The following is a 14,922-nucleotide window of genomic DNA, read 5'->3' on the forward strand; positions in this document are numbered from 1 at the left end:
TTTGTATGAGAATGTCTCCTGAGATACTGAGGCTCATAAGGAACTACAGAAATATATACACACCCATGCACACACACACACAGGTACACTCTTGTCCATACACACGTACACCTGCCTTCAGTATCTTTACAATTGTGTCATACATTTGACAACAGAAGAATTAAACGTCTGAAGAGCTAAAGTTCGGGAACTCCACTTACTAGAATAAACAGCAATGTCAGCCAGGAGAGCCATGCGAATGGTCATGTTAGGTGAGGGAGCCACGCTAACTAACCGAGAAGCCCCCACGTCTAAGCCAGAGCGAGATGGAATTATTGAGAGAAAGGTAGAAGGGAAGGAAATTTTACCTAGAGGCTCTAGTCAAATTGCTGAGAGGGATTTGGGTCTTGCTGAAAGGAAGCATTCAGAGACGGTGACTACGAATTCAGAGGCAAATCAGTGAATTTCCAATCTAAGTGACAGAGGAAAAGGGAAAGAAAGCTGGGAAGACAGAGCCACTCTGACGAAAGAGATATTTACAAAATGAATGAGGAGCCTGTCCACAGGAAATGCGAGGACTTTTTCTCTCTGCCGGAACAGCTATATGACAGCTCAAGACATCAGGGCTCACGCTGTAGCTTCCCCAGAGGCAAGGCAAGTCCCGCTCCTGAGGTGTTCCCAGCCTCTGCTCCATCCCAGAGAATGCACCCCAGTGGTCTACCACTGCAGAATGTTCCTCACTAGTGCTAGCTACCACTGATGGAATGTTCTCTGTGCACATTAACCAACTACTGTTATCCCTAAGGTACTAACTAAGCATCATGGAGGACCGGGGCAGTCTCTTCAGGCTCACCCAGTAAGAAATGGCAGCAAATGTGGAAAAGTCATACCGCATCACGTCACTTCCCTAATGATGAAAGTGCTAGCTAGAGGCCCATGGCCAAGGAACAAGTCAAATAATTGGCCCTAAGGGGCGCCAACTGAAGTCTCATTAAATTCTGTGCCCTAATCAGCTTCAGCCTATTTAGCCCAAGTCCTGACCAGGCAACAGCCTCGCCTTTGATTAATATATTCAACTCAGATGTCCATCTGTTCTAAAGGTGGGGTCATCTACAAAGAGCCCACCGGTTAACTTCTTGGCAAAGGTGCTGCCCTCAGCTAGGCAGAGTTGAAATTCTGACATGTGGAACCCCTGAGAAGCTCTGTTCAAGATTCAGATTCTTAGGTCTCACTGTGTGGAAATCTGATCCACTGCAACAGGGTGGAGCTAGAGGATCTGTATTTTAAACATTATCCATAGCAGATTCTCAATACAGACCATCTATTGGGTAGGGTAAAAGTATATGTTGGAGCAGGGGCAACGGGGTGGCTCAGTTGGTTAAGCATTTGACCCTTGATTTCGGCTCAGGTCATGATCTCAGGATCATGATATCAAGCCCTGATCAGGCTCCATGCCCAGCATGGATTCTTAAGATTCTCTGTCTCCCTCTCCCTCTGCCCCACTGCCTCTCTAAAAAAAAAAAAAAAAAAAAAAAAAAAGAAAGAAAGAAAGAAAGAAAAAAGGAAAAAAAAAAGTATATATCAAGGCTGATGTATTCATCTCCACTTGGGACCAGACGTATCATTTTTCTATTTCTCATGCCTGCTTACAGGAGAAGCCATTTCACTTTATCTGTTGAGTTGTAATTCAGTTTTGAAAAATATATTTTAAATGAAGGATCTTATATGCCACGTAACATGTGCTAAATGGCTTGTTTCTAGTTACAATAACAACACAATAAAGAAAACTCAAGGAAGAAAAATGTGAAAAATAGAAAATTCCCAAGGAAAGTTTGTTATATTAACCATATAGTATCTTAAGTTGCCAAACAATAAACTAATGGTTGGTTCGGGTTTTGATATTTGCATGGAAGTAAGTACTGATTTGGACTCAGAAATATCAAGTAAAGTCCCCTTTGGAGCCTTCATATAGAAGTTTTCTTTACAATAAACCTTTCTTTGTCTGAAGGTACAACTACTCTTTTAAAACACTTAAGAGCTCACTGAAAATAGAACAATCTAGTCAAACAGACAGATTTCAATATCAGCTGCAACATTTTCTAGTTCTGTTGCCTTTGGAACGTTCCTGAACCTCTGAGTGTCTGTTTCCTCATTTTTAAAAGTAGAGGCAATAATAACTAATCCTTAAGGTTTAGAGGAGGTTAAACAGCTAAGATGTGTGTAGTGCCTGATGCATAGTTGGCACTTGACAAGAGTTGGCTAGTAAATATCATCATAGTCAAAGGCGGAAGGGAAGAAGGGATAAGAAGTCATACAGGCAAGGGCGCCTGGGTGGCTCAGTGGGTTAAGGGTCTGCCTTCTGGCTCAGGTCATGATCCCAGGGTCCTGGGTTCGAGCCCCATATTGTGCTCCCCACTCAGTGGGGAGTCTGCGTCTCCCTCTCCCTCTGCCCCTCCCCCCGGCTCATGCTCTCTCTCTCTCTCTCTCTCAAATAAGTAAATAAAATCTTAAAAAAAAAAAAGTCACACAGGCAAACCTATGTCTGGACAGAATGTCACCAAAAAAAAAAAAAAAAAAAGATGTAGGGAGAAGTATAAGCTGGTTGATTTTGAAAGGAAACTAGCACACAGCGCATTGTGTTCAGTGATACAGAAACAAGTAGTGAGCCCTGATACGTTGCAAACGAACCTGCCAAAGTCCACATGGTGGCCTTTCTAAGGAAGTCCAAAAGATCATTGCCTTTTGTGATACTAAAGAGTACTGGCAAGGACCAACTTTAGGGTCAAGGACAAGGTAAGAAGTCAGGGGCCCTGAATGCTAATTCTGGCTCAGATTCTGCATCTATAAATGCAAGGAATTGCATTTATGTAAGTCCTGTTTCTGAACAAATATAACAGTGAGTTAATCAAAATACCTTCCTCCACATTATTATCAGCTCTTTACCAACTTGACAGGGAAGTCTTCCTTGTGTTAAGTAAGGGACAGATCCAGAGGGGCAAAGTGATTTTGCACCAGGTTACACAGCTGGAAATGGGAGAGCTGGGTTTCAAATGCAAGTCTGTCCTACACTGTTTCCAGCACCCATTCTGATACTCTGCTCTGTCCCCTGCATTTTGTACGTCTGCCTTTAGACTACCACTGGGGTTTAAGAAGTGAGACAGCGGAGAAGTGTATGAGACGAGACCCCACCTCGGTCTTCTTGCAGTCAAGGTCAGACTGCCAGGCTTACCAGACACAACAAGTCCTCTTTGGAAAACATCATACATTGTCTTGGTATCTGAGTAGTAGTAACATAGCAGGTCGTTGCTCTTCTGGCCAGCGCCCTTCCGTGCCCCGCCCTAAGACACAAGACCAAGTTGAGGCCAAGACTGACTCTCTCCCACCCTTTCCAAACCCTTAGGGATTGAATTGAAGAGACCATCAATACTGAACATTGAGGTCACAGGAATGACCTCTTATTCGATCAATTTTCTAAATCCCCAAATTGCAATATCTCTACCTTATAGAAACCCAGTGACTGTCACAGTTACGTTTTTGGCGATCTCCCCCCACCCCCACCGGCCAACACACCTACACATGTGGAGCGAGGAGATAATAGTATGGTTTTATGTTGCAAAAGATCACACCCAGTTTAAACATCTCCCAGATGCACACTAGGTGCCAGCACTGTGCAGCAGATACTACAGATGAAAGTGAGTTAAGATCGAATCTTTGTCCATCAGCATCTCATGAATGAGAGATCATGGAGTGGCGGTGAGGTGAAAAGGGCAAACATACAACGGTAATATTGTGATGTACATGCTGTAATAGAAATGTACATTCTGGGAGCTGAGTCATGCTACCCATTCTGTATTAAGTAGAAAGCCTGCAAATAAATAATGCTTAATAGGGACTTGGAAGATAAGTAAGCATTTACCAGAAAGTTACAGTTCGGTAGAGGGGAGGGAAAGAACAATGCAGAATGAAGGAAGAGGCTGTATAAAGACACAGAGGCAAAAAGACACATTGCAGAGTCTGGGGGATGGACTCCGTCTGTCCTGTAGAGATCAGGATATTAGAGGAAGAGAAGGTAGCTACAGGTGTGCCTAAACATATCGGCTGGAACCATAGGATCAGGCCCTGATGAGGACCTTGGAGCAGCAAAGTCCTCATCCTCAAAGACAAGCTACACTCTCACGCAAGTTAGTCTAGAGAGGACTAGGCATCAGTTAAATAAAACATTCAAAAATGTAAGTTACTACTGTGGTAAGGGCTAAAGAAGGACAGGGTAACATAACACAACAAGCGATCTAACTTAGTCTAGAGCATCAGGGAAGATTTCCAGGAGATGTCACATTAAGTCAAGCTGTCAACAATGAAGTTCCCTGTCTAGCAAAGGAAGGTAGCATCTTACTCTTTGTTTACATAGAAGGGCTGAGGAAAAAGGAAGAAGGAAAGATGATTCAGACTCAGTTTTAGGCAACTGGATGAGAAGAGATGCATTTAACTGAGATAGAGCAGGAGGGGAAATAGGAAAGGGTGTGTGTGTGTGTGTGTGTGTGTAGATAAGCAATAAGGAGAATTGTTGAGCTTGTGTGCCACTGACATTGTCTGGGACCGGGGAGAGATCAGAACTAGGAAGTCAGATTCAGGTGTCATAACCTTTTAGGTACAATTTCAAGTCATGAGAGAGGAGGGATTTTCTCAGCTGGGAGGATTTCATAGGGATTGGCAGACTATAATCTAGGGCCAGATCTGCCTTGTCATCTGCCTTTACAAATAAAGGTTTATTGGAACACATATTACATATTGTCTGCTGCTTTCATGTTACAACAGCAGAGCTGAGTAGTTGCCACAGAGTCCATGTGGCCTGCAAAGCCTGAACAATTCACCGTCTGGCCTTGACAGCATGTGGTTTGCAGCCCCTGCTTTAGAGGAATCGAGATGGTGAGACAAACTCTAGCTGATGGGAGGAAAGAAGCTAAGTGACAAGACTGTCTTGGGATTAGGAAGAAATCTCATTGAAGGGTAGTATGAAAGACAAAAAGGAGAATTCTCAAGTCAGTTGAGAGGAAGGCTGAAGGAGAAATCATTGAATTTCAAAGTTAGGTGATAAGTGACCTAGAGAAGTTTGGGGAGATGGTCTCAGTGGGTTGAAGTTCAGGAAAGGAAATGAACAGATACTCTTAAAGAACTCCAGTGGGGAAAGGGAAGATTGGAAGGAGGTGGTGGTCTGAAGCAGCAGGATCAGGAGCATAGGAAGATGCCAACGGAGAACGTGCAAACATCCCCAAATAAAAGTGGTGGTGGTGGAGAGTAGACGTAACTTGGAGTAAGATTCCCGGGTAGAGAAAAGAAGTTCTTGAAAAGATCAGAAGGGGTTAGCCTTATAAAGGAACAGAAATGCTTTCTTCTCTGCAAAGGATTGAACATGAAAAATAATGAGGAGAATATTCTGGGAGCTTTCCCTTTGCTCAGAGATGTAGGAAGCTGAATGATTTGCTGAAAGTTGGGGAATTGAGGGGGAAAATCCCACTTCAACTTCTGCCCGTTTTAAGAATGAATATTAACTCAACGCCAGAATTTAAATCAAGGAAATAACTTCTTTATCATTCTCAAATATTGGTATCTCAATGAAGACATTCTCCTACCCCCAAAGCACTGGCTCTATCATCTAGATCATAGGTCAGCAAAATTTCTCTGTAAAGGGCTAGGCAGTAAAAACTGGGCTCTGTGGAACACATATGAACTGCTTTTTTTTCTTTTTATTTTTTTTTAAACATGTCTTTTTAAAAATGTAAAAACCATTCTTAGCTTGCTAGTTGCTCATAAAAGAGGTGGATTCTGCCCACGGTCTGTAGCTTACCAACCCTGATCTAGATTATTGGCTTCACAAAACCTAGCTGTGGTTTCATTTTTATTACAAAGCCAAATACGCCAGTAATCGAAGTTTAATTTTGTAGATTTTCTGGTGATTGCTAACCTAAAAGGCTTACTTGCTCACCCTACACCCCATCTTCTTTCTGAGTTATCCCAAGGTATTGAATTACAGTTTGTGCTTCATCAAACGAAAAAGAGGATTGGTAAGTTACCTCAATTCCCACCGACTGGTTGTTCAAATCCAGAAGAGGCAAGACTGGCTGAGGTCTACTGACCAGCCACAGGAAGATGGCGACTCCAAAGGTCAGGATGCAGATCAGTGCCGGGGTTGGAAGTGGGGAAAACAAGAAGTTAAAGATAAAAAGCATCTTTGTGAATAGCAGCAGGAAGTTCAGGCCTTAAAAAAAAAAAAAAAAAAAAAAGGAAAGAAAAAGTTAGAGGAAATGGCTGAAATTTTTACTCAATAGTTGTGTTTACAAAAGGACAGACAGACACACACACACAGACTTCTGACCTTCCAAAAAACCAGGGTTGGACCTCTCTAGCAGCAGAATTGCTATTACTATTTACTTTAGCAATGTGGAAAATAATAGAATGCATTCTCCGCTCCTGTGACTTGACTGTCCTCCCACAAGGCAGAAAGGATCAAAGAAAACAAGTTAATCATTTCCTCGACAATTTTATGAAATGAATGCCCTTTTAATTTTTGGCCCACAGGGCCTAGAAGAAGCCCTTCTGGATCCAGCCTAAGTTGGTAGTCAGAGGAGGGCACTCTAGAGACCCTCCCCTGCCCAGGCAGATTGAGCATCAGGAAGGACTGTTCTGCCTGGATTTCTCTAGTATAAAGCAGAAAAGGGAACATCTGTAGAGGCGACTCAACAGAGTTTAAAAATCAAGCATTCTACATGAAGGACATTTCCGGCTAACCAGATATGCCTTGCTCATTGCTCTCTTTTTTGAAGCATTGGGAGAGTCTCAGAGAGCAACAGCATGTCAGCTTGCTGTGTCCAGTGTCTCTCCTCCAGGGAGCCTAGAGAAACCATTTCTGCTGGAGGCAATGTTAGCCAGGTTCCCAGAAAGAGGGCTGGAGAATGGACTTGACACATGGTAGCAAGTTAGCATTAAAGATTCAGGCCAGGAAGAGATTTCAAGAAACTGAAACCACAAAGGTTTTCCCCAACCCAGCTTTTCTTGTAGTTTCCAGCAAAGTTTGGCTTCAAACTGCTCTAGTAGCAGGAAGTAGTGTTTGGGCAGGTCCTAGGAACTTACTCTGGCTGAGGCCATCTCTTCCAATTCTTGCCCAAAACCGTTTTCAGGCTGGGCTTTTTGCATGGATCATGAAATTTAATCCAACCAATGTCATGAAGTAGCATTTTAGAGATGAGAAAAATTGAAGCTCTCAGGGGTAAAGCGACTTGTCCAAATTCACTCACCATTTCCCACTGCTGCTTCCCCATTGAAATCTACAAAACCACCACTCCTCTTTCCTCAGGAGTCTAGTTATAGAGTTCAAGGAGACCAAACCTGTCTGGAACCTTATAGGCAACAGCAAAGGAAATTCAGAATTTGTACTCTTCAAAGTTTACCGCAGTGTCCTCAGAGATGAGGCCAAACTTTCCCACTTCGAATCAAGAGAGCAAAGTTCGCCTGATAAGAAAAAGTTTGATCAGATCAAGATCATAGTTGCCCTGAGAACTTTAGGGGCAACTGCCAGTAGCCGGCATCTGGAACTTTCTCCATGAAGACAACCACTTCCCACCACCTTAACAAAGCTATGGGGCCTGGGAATTGTGTGTGGGAGAAGAAACAGTCACAAGAATCCTTCTGTCAGTCATCTGAGCATTCCTCTGCTCCCTGACAGGTTATTACTTGAACTTGGAGCAGTCCCTTTCCATTTTATGGAGGAAAGTTGAACTTCCAGAGACTGGGATGACTGTCCCCCACTCCTTGGTTTCTTCCACATTGTATTTAGGGGAAGAAAAAGAAGACACAACAAAAACAAAAGCGAGGCCCCATAGGTGCTAGGTTACCTAACAATGGGTGCCATTGTGACCACCTGCCAGGATTCTGAGAGGTGGGAATTTTGGAATCCAGCCTTACCGGGATTGGTGTGGTGAAGTGGCACTTCCAGGAGACAGAATGTGTTCAAGAGCCAGCCGTGTAGAACTTTGTTTTTCGCCAGGTGGGGAACAGCGCAGCCCCGGGGGCGGGGGGGGGGGAATTGTGAAATTGAGAGTGGGTAGCGGCGCTCAAGGGAAGAGAAACCTGCTCTGTGCTCGCCCATCCTTGCACCATCAGCCATTACCGCCCCCAGCCTGCTGGTACCTTCTGATCTGGGATTCTCTGCTCTGTCCTACACACCTTCAAATTAAGAGATTCTTACTTCCATTCCCCTTCTCAACTATGGGAACAAATTGTCACACTAAGGACTTTGGCTTTCTTTTTGCAGACAGCAGATTTGCAAACAATGTCTTCAAAAGAGGGTCTAAAGGTGAAATTGATGTTTGAGGGATGGTAAGGGATGCGGGGAGGAGGGAGGCTGAAGAGCCCCCTGCAGGTAGCACAAGGGGAGGGAAGGACACAGAAAGAACCCATGACCAGTCTACAGCAGCACCTGCTGTCAACCCCTGGCTGATTGTGACCACTCCGTAATGAGAGCCCCTGATCACCAGATAATCAGATTTTTTTTTCTCCCTGGAAAACGTGGAACACTGCATTTTTGTGAAACCTCCATTTTAACTATTGGCTCAAATAGTTAAGTCTGGTATGAGACAAAACGACATCTGGCTTAATCTGGACCATGGTCTGTCAGTTCTTGAACCCTCCCTTTTAGACATACTGCAGTCACACTGCCCACAAATGTGATGAGACTGACTACTTTGTTACAAACAAGGAAGATACTTACAAATGGCAGTTCGGCAGTTTCAGGAGAATGAAATACCTTGCTTACACTGGCAAGGGATTTTATTTGCAGAAGACACTGAAGGATGTGTCAACGAAATAGCTTACTCTGTTTGCCATGGCAAATCAAGTAGCCAGTTCAAATAGGATACGTGCAGAATTTCAGGCGGTTCCTCTCCGCTTCCCCACATTTTTTTAAAATTGAGGCAAAATTCACAGAAGATAGAATTAACCATTTTAAAATGTACAATTTAGCAGCATTTAGTAGATTCATGATGTTGTACAACCATCGACTCTAGTTAGGTCCAAAACAGTTTCGTGCCCATTAAGTACTTACTCCCTCCTCCCCGCAGCCCCTGGAAACCACTAACTTTGTTTCTATTTGCATAATTTCTTACAAATTCTTAATATTTCATATAAATGGAATCATGTAATATGTGACTTTCTGTCTGACTTTTTTCACTAAGCGTAATATTTTCAAGGTTTATCCATGGTATAGCACATGCCAGTGCTTCATTTCTTAGGGCTGAGTAAATATTCCACTATATGGATAGACATTTTACTGATTCATTCATCGGCTGATAGATATTGGGGTTGTTTTCAGTTTTGGCTATGGAGACCAGTGAGTGCTATGAGCATTTGTGTGCAGATTTTGTTTTGAATACTTATTTTCAGTTCCTTAAGGTAAATACATAGGAGTGGAATTACTGGGTCACATGGTTCTTCTTTTGAAGAACCACCAAACTGTTTTCCACAGTGGCTGTACCATTTTACATTCCAAACAACAACACAGAGGGTTCTGGTTTCTTTATACCCTCCACCAACACTTGCTGTTTTCTGGGGTTTTGGGATAATGGTCATCCTAATAGGTATGAAATGGCATCTCATTGTGGTTTTGATTTGTATTTCCCTAATGACTAATGATGTCGGGCATCTTTTCATGTGCTCGTTGTTTATTTGTATTTCTTCTGTGAAGAAAGGTCTATTATAGCCTTTTGCTCATGTTTAAATTGGGTGGTTCGTCTTTTTGTTGTTAAGGTGTAAGAGTTCTTTATATATTCTGGATACTAGACCCTTATCGGATACATGATCTGCAAATATTTTCTCCCATTCTATATAGTCTTTTTACTCTCTTGATAGGCTTTTTAACGCATACACACATTTTTCACCTTATTGATGCTAGTGCCAGAGAGGATTTGCAACCATACATCATGTCACTCTCTCACAGTTCAGTTGGGAGAAGCTGAGGGCCCAAGAGATGGTAAAACTTCTAGGCTCCACCACTACTGGATCGGGAAGTTCTGGTTAGCAGTCTAACCTTTAGAATCTATTAACACTTCCGGATGTGCTCAAGTAACTGAGAAGAAAAGCCACCGTCTCTTTTGTCATGTGTCCTGTGTCACTCGGATTACAGTTCTGTTTCAGGCATTTCACGGAGCCTCCTGCAAGCAGCTGATGTGGTAAGACTTTGCGCCTCCCTCTACATCACTATTTGGGAAATAGTGGGATGGAGGAAAAGTGTAATGGTGGTAAAGCTGTGTCACACTGCACACGGGAGCTCCTGTTCTGGGTCATCTACAGATGGTTGAGCAAACCACACTGCACATTAGGATGGCCCCAGGTGGAAAGCATCCTCTGCTTTTTAATACGGTGATAGTGACACGCCACAGCCCCATACACCAGGATTTCCCTTTGTCCCCAGTCCTTCCCCTGGATTCACTCCAGGGCCTCCCCTCCTCTGTAGTACGCAGTCACTCATTTCCTGGCTCCTGACACATTTAATTCCCAAGCTAGCGGAAGGATACCTTCTGCCTGAACCCCTGCTTGCCAGCTCCCAGGAGCAGGCTTAGTGTCTAGGTTTGGATCACCCCATATTCAGCTCTGGGTTCTGCTCCTCTGAGGATTCGGGCCACCATTTCTTCCTTAAGTCTGATGTTCTCTGAATGAAGTCCTTAAATGGGCCCTTCCACTACTCTAGTTTTTGGTCAACTATGTTTTTTGCTCTGAAGCTTTCAGGCTATCCCTTTAGCCCACAAATAATGTTTGTTTCGTAGTCCCTTTCCTTTGAAAGATTTTATTTTTTCTACATGTATTCAGCTCTCCAACCATAAGTCAATTCCCTTACAGCCTCTGTATTTGCTTTTCACTTTGCCTGAAACACTATTCCCCAGATCTGAAATGGTTGTGTAGTACTTACACAATGGTTGTGTATTACAGGTTGGGCCTCAACTCAAATGTCACTTCCTCAGAGACTCTTCTCTGATCACCCTATTTAATATTGCCCTTTCCACTCCAGTCACTATCACAGAACCTTGTTCTCTCTTCTCCATGATAATGTTCACTATCTGAAATAGAACTGCTCCCTTATCATCTGTTGCCCCTACTGAATTGATGCTCTAATTAGAACAAAGGTTTTGTTTTGTTCACCTGTACCTCCAGTGCTGACACCATGCTTGGCACATAGTTAGCTTTCAGTCAGTAGTTGTTGAAAAAAGAAATGACCGGTTTTCTGGTTCAGAATTATCTGTTTTCAATACTCTGTTAACCCACTGTCCCTTAGTAAACTCCCCACTCCCAAGCTCCCAGATCTTAGATCATCAAAAGTCACTCTGGCCAATCTTGAGATGGGTGCTCCCAAATCAATATTTAGCACAGTACTGGGTTAGGGATGAAAGGTGAAAAGGATGTATTTCTAACACATATCAAGAACTACTCGGGATGAGTATACTCCTCTGAGCTTGAAAGAAAATACAGGATGAATCTTATCAAATTAAGTCATCCACAGTAGTGAGCAGGAAATCTAGCCTAGAAATAAATAATTGTGGTTACCCTAGGTTTCTGGAATTCAAAGAACAATAAGGCAAATTATCTTTGCTTTTAGGCCCGAAGAACTCATTATTTTCTGCGCAAAAACGAGATGTAAATTTCACTTATGAGCTTTGGGGGAAAAAATCTACTTTCTAGAAAGTGGTATACTAATTTGGATTTAATTGGTTTCTCTGTTCCCTTGCAGGTATGGACTCATTCCGTGGTGATGGAGAGCTCATTAAAAGAGAGACCAGAGTCCCCAGGTTCTAATACCCAGTTAGTTAATCCATTCTGCTGTACTGAATGACTCACTTTCTCCTAGAGATTAGGTGCCAAAGCTTCACAACTCAATGACTCCAAAGGGGCCTGTGTGTGATTTAGAAGGCTGCATATGAAAGTTTTGCCTTCTCGGTTGGGTTTAAAGTCACCAACCCAGCCCCCCTAAATTCCTGCCACTCTCAACTTAGGAAACCTCCATCTCTGTTCTTAACCACATAACCAATATTTCTAGACAAATTCCAAAGTAATGGCAAGAGGTCAAAAGAACATTACAAATCGACAGCTTTATGAAAATAATCTTTTCCTTAACATGCAACGAACATGAACCAGATATGCATTCTATTGCAAGACCCTTCATCCAGTTTCCTCAGGCCCTGGGGCTAAGGGCTTTTTACCTTTTCTTTTCTTACACCAGTTTACTCTTCTGCATCAAATGCAGTTTTCTTCTATTAAGAAGTAAAATATAACATAATTTGCAACGATGATCCGTTTCAAAAAACTTAAACAGAGAAAACCCTGATATGGAAAAGCATTGACTCCCAAAGAGGGCAAGTCTTAACTCCTCGTGCCATTTAAAATGATGCAAAGATCAAAAGAGCTAGCATTCAGGTATATCTGAGATAAAAATGTGTGGTCATGTTTCTCAATTTTAAAAAAACCGCTGAGAGGGGAACCCTAAAAACCCTCTAAGGAAAGAAGAGGCAATTAGAAGCAATGAAATAATTCAGGAAGGTGGCCAGTTACCAAATCAGTAGCCAGAAAGTCAATAGCTTTCCTTGATTTCATGCAAATAACTAATTCAAAAATAATGGGGAAAATATAATTCACAATAGCATATTAATAAATGTGTAAAGGCTCAGTTCAAAAAGTTTAGATGTGAGGGACATCAAAGGTTTGAAAATTGCAAATACATACTCAAAATAGTCAAGGGGACCCCATATTCCTAAATGTATCTATATATCTAATGCAACTCTAATAAAGACCAATGGGAATTATTTGGGGATTAAAAAGTTAATTCTAAAGTTCACCCAGAAAAATAAAGCTTATTAAAAAGAGTTAGAAAATTTTTGAAAAAATAACAGGAATTGGGGATGGGGGAACAGAGTTAAACAATACCAAATTTGCTTCTGTAGGGCTAGAAAAGTTTTCCATTGGTGGTGAATAGAGAAAACTATGTAACAAAATAATCCTGAAACTCCCAGTGGATATATTATCATATACTAAATTGCATTTCAAATAAAGATAGATTTTTTTCACTTAAATAAAAGTTTTGAGACAACTGGCTAGCCATTCAGAGAGAAGACATAAAGCCGATTACTGCCTTATTCCTACAACAAAAATAAGTTCAAGATGGATCAAAGACTTAAATATAAAACAATGACAACCCTAAGAGTATTTGGGGATAAAAAGTATGAGAGAAAAATTCTTTTTATAATCCTGGCATGAGGAAGACTCAAGACAGACACAAAACCTAGGAGCAATAAATGAAAACATTGGCAAGCTTGAAAAATAACTGCCTTGCAGGAAAGATACCAGAGACAAAGATAAACTGGGACAAATTTCAAATACTTTGCCTGTCTAAAGAGCTCATTTCCTCGATAAGGAATGCTTCGAAGTCAATGAAAAACAAAACACAATAAAACAAAAAGCAAAGGTCATGACCAGAACATTCACAGCAAAACAGATTATGGCTGGAGAAAGACAATCATCTTTGCTTATAGTTTTAAAAGTTGCAAATTTAAAGGAAATGTCTTCCCCACCCATAAGATCAGCAATGATGAAATAGTGTAAAATGCACTCTTAATCAGGGAAACGTTAATTTGGGGCAGCCTCCTTAGAGATGCACCTTTTGCCCTTCTACCACAATTTAAAATGTGTGCCTTTTGGGCCTAATGACCCTACGAGTAACTTACCCTGTAGAAAAACATCAGTTCACTAAAATACATCACAAATGTCTGTGTAAGGTACTGGTTTGGGATGTGGGCCTGAGTCAGATTACTTGGGCTCACACCCTGCGTAATCATCTTCTTTGTGACCTGGGTTAGATAACCTCTGTGTGGTTTCTTGTCTGTAAAATGGCAATGATAATATCTTCCTCAGGATTAAAGGAGTTAATATACCTGTAAAGTACGCAGAACAGTGCATTCATTATTACGCTCATCATCATTACATCTATAGGATTGTTTATAAATGCCAGAGACCAGGAAGGCCTCCCTTGGTAGGCTAGCCATGTAAATTACAGCAGGTCTACACAGTGGTACTCTTGGCAGGTATTAAAAAGAATAAAGCAGATATGTGTGTACTGATGTGGAAAAAGCTCTGTGATGAGTTGCCAAGTAGAAAGAAAAAGAACCACTTGGACAAATGGGTATGTTTTTGTGTTTCTGAAAGTATATTCCTCATAAGAAAAGACAGATGGAAGAAGAGAAGTCATTAATGGATTTTCCAGCAAGTTTCAAGTATTCAGTCCTTCAGCCAAAGATATTTAAGGGCTTGACTGTATATTGGCATCATTCCAGGTGCTGGGAATCTAGCAGTGAAAACCTCCCCTTGTGGGTTTGTATTTTATTGGCGAGTTTGATAACAAGTCTGAACAATAGCAAGATTATATAGTATATGGAATCTAAAAAATAGAATTGGGGGAGAGGACTGTGGACAGCGAGGGGGTAAGTTTTCAAGTAGGTCTCATTGAGAAGATAACTTGAGAGTGTGTACTGTTTAATCTGAAATATGCATGCTTTAAAAAAAATGAAAATAAAACCAAAAACTCCAAGTCACCTCATCTCTGACCGAGGCAGCTGACTTAGATAGTTCCACCACCTTGGCTGGGGGCATTTCATGTGAATGCACCCAAGAACACAGCCTCAGCTCCGTTTCTGCAAGCGCAGCCTGCGCACTACCAAAGCCACACTCAACACATGTGGTCTTTTCGAGCGCTCACATTGTGTGCAATCCTCTCAGCCACAGAGCAAGCTGGTTTGGACAGCAGCTCTGGTGGGAGAAACGTTTTTCATTCATTTCTTTAGCAGATAAAGAGCTAGAGCAAAGGTAAAGTTTGAGTCATCAGAGCAAACGGGCCCCCGAAGGCCATGTTTC

General features: G+C 42.0%; 1 protein-coding gene across 1 annotated transcript in view; it reads right to left on the reverse strand.

Moving 5' to 3' along the window:
- The window catches only part of ACSL5 (acyl-CoA synthetase long chain family member 5), a 43,260-nt gene that overhangs the window by 21,984 nt on the left and 6,354 nt on the right, over positions 1-14,922 (reverse strand). Inside the window, exons 2-3 of the mRNA XM_028091996.2 lie at positions 6,051-6,235; positions 3,209-3,317 (exon numbers count right to left, since the gene is read on the reverse strand). Coding sequence (XP_027947797.1) covers positions 3,209-3,317; positions 6,051-6,206 — 265 coding nt within the window. The 5' untranslated portion in view covers positions 6,207-6,235. The remainder of the gene's footprint in view (positions 1-3,208; positions 3,318-6,050; positions 6,236-14,922) is intronic.

The sequence above is a fragment of the Eumetopias jubatus genome, unplaced genomic scaffold (assembly GCF_037043125.1).
Source record: "Eumetopias jubatus isolate StellerSeaLion01/CBP00866 unplaced genomic scaffold, mEumJub1_p1.0 scaffold_17, whole genome shotgun sequence".
NCBI lineage: Eukaryota > Metazoa > Chordata > Mammalia > Carnivora > Otariidae > Eumetopias > Eumetopias jubatus.